The sequence below is a fragment of the Protobothrops mucrosquamatus genome, unplaced genomic scaffold, assembly GCF_001527695.2.
Source record: "Protobothrops mucrosquamatus isolate PMUCROS unplaced genomic scaffold, P.Mucros_1.0 scaffold1318, whole genome shotgun sequence".
Classification (NCBI taxonomy): domain Eukaryota; kingdom Metazoa; phylum Chordata; class Lepidosauria; order Squamata; family Viperidae; genus Protobothrops; species Protobothrops mucrosquamatus.
This window is the reverse complement of record NW_015387519.1, coordinates 1,066-3,134: the sequence shown is the minus strand read 5'-3', so window position 1 is coordinate 3,134 and position 2,069 is coordinate 1,066. Positions and strand designations below refer to the sequence as shown.

At 33.0% G+C, this 2,069-nt stretch overlaps 1 protein-coding gene across 1 annotated transcript in view; it reads right to left on the bottom strand.

Moving 5' to 3' along the window:
* Window positions 1-1,751, bottom strand: part of LYPLAL1 (lysophospholipase like 1) — a gene marked incomplete at its 5' end in the record, with an annotated part of 16,523 nt that extends 14,772 nt beyond the window's left edge. The window contains 1 exon segment of the mRNA XM_015821376.1: window positions 1,652-1,751. Coding sequence (XP_015676862.1) covers window positions 1,652-1,751 — 100 coding nt within the window.
* Between the last annotated feature and the right edge of the window lie 318 nt (window positions 1,752-2,069).

Genomic DNA, 2,069 nt, shown 5'->3' with positions numbered 1-2,069 from the left:
AAAATGCAACAAATAATATCTTTTCCCCATATCCTATCTCTTTTCTATAAACAGATCCATAAAAAAACTTCATAATTTCAATCCTGATATCAGCAAAAGTCCTTTAAGTGTTGCAAGAGATAGCAACATATAATTTTAATCTTAATCAAATAAACCAACTTTATTGTTTTACTTAACCATCGTGATCTTTAGTCCCTTCTGATAATGTGCTAGAACTTGATTTATTTTCATTTTCTACTTTGTCCCTTCTCACAAAATTCTTCAATCTTTAACAAGCCTCTTTTGTAAATCCAATATATGTCCTTTCTATCTGTAGAGGGATTTTTAAAGACCCAGTCTACTCACTCTACTTTTTGTGGAACTGTCTTCAGTCTGCCATTTCTTCCCTGGAAGTCCGGATACCTTTGTGTTTAGATCATAGTGTACAAGAAGTGATGTGCAATCCCTCTTCTCTCTTGAGTTGTGCTGTGATATCAGTAAGAATTTTGGGTGTGCCACTGATCTCTGCAATAGAAAGCCTTTGGATACATAAGATAGCTTTCTCATGAACTGGAATGCTCTTTGCTGCTTTTCAAACAGAATCTAAATTATAGAGTTGGAAGGATTCTCAAAAGTAATTTAATCCAACTTGTGATTGATGCAAGATCTACTAAAACATTTTTGAAATGATGAATTTTACATGAGAATGTTTTTTGTCTGCATAGACACTATGTTAACCATAAAAATGAAAAAGCTTTGTGCACCTGAATGCAACTATGTTTCTCTTTACTTTACAAAAATACCCTAGAAAGCTAGGTTTATGCTAGGATTGAGAAATTCTTGGGAAATAAGAGTTTTATAAGAAGTTGGAAAAATAAGTCTTATTTAAACCATGGTTTCATAGCTTGGCATTTTTATCCAAAGCAGAATATCCAGATTCAATCACAGTTTTGTTCCATATAGCATCAACCTTGTGAATTCTCAAGTCTCCTCTTTCTGCTATGTATTCAAAATGGACAGTGATTAATATATGTGTGTGTAAGTGTATATATATATATGTGTGTGTGTGTGTGTGTGTATGTATATGTATATAGCATGTATATATGTGTGTTATGTATGTGTATGGGTAGATATATACTTTCTTTTGAGAGCAGGCAACAGAATTTCATTTTTAATGTGGGCCAGTGTGCTCACAGTAAAAAAATGACAATAATCACCTTATCTTATCTTTCTTTATCTTTATCTTTCTAGGATCAGCTGCAACTATAAGCTATAATTTCTTGGCTTACTTTTCCATTTAGCTGAGAGGGTAGGAAAAGTCTTTGTGATGAACTACATGAAGATATTTTATCCTTAAGGGGAAAAAATGATGGTACTTTGCATGTTTAGAAAAAATAATTATGACTGATGGATAGGAAGTATGTTTTCTGAATAGGATTGCATTAAGGACAACATGAAGAATCAACAAGGAGTTACAAAAAAAAAAGAATCCCTACTGGGCTTGTTCTTACTTCTATAAGTAACTTCACCTACTAAAGAAAGAAAGAACAAGTCAGAAGGATACTGATTTCTTAAACACGAGTGGAACTTCAAATCCTTATAAAAATTAACTTCTATCTTTTCAATATAATTTCTAGATTTAGTCTACTGGAGATAAGAAAGAATACAGTACCTGGCAGGAGCTGTTGGATAAATGACTTTTATATGCTGGAAAGACAAATCTTGCTTCAAAACTTGCTTGATCCAGTCTCTTACCCCTTGACCAGTATCACCTGAATATAGCACAGAAAGATAGAATTGAATTAGACATCTATACAATGGAACAATGTGAGCTGTCTTATGAACCTCAGAATCCATCTTGTCCATCCAACTCTCTCTTTTCAAACTTCATTTTAGAAAAAGTACAACTGGTTGCTTATAGAAACCAAGCCTAATGGGCAACCAATTTTCAAACATCAATAAGTAAGTCCTTGACTTACAACATTATGGAGCTTGTCACTATGGTTGTAAGTCATAATGGCTGTAAAGTGAGACTTATTTCATGACCATTTTGTAGTGGTCATTAAATGAATCACTGAAGTTATTACACA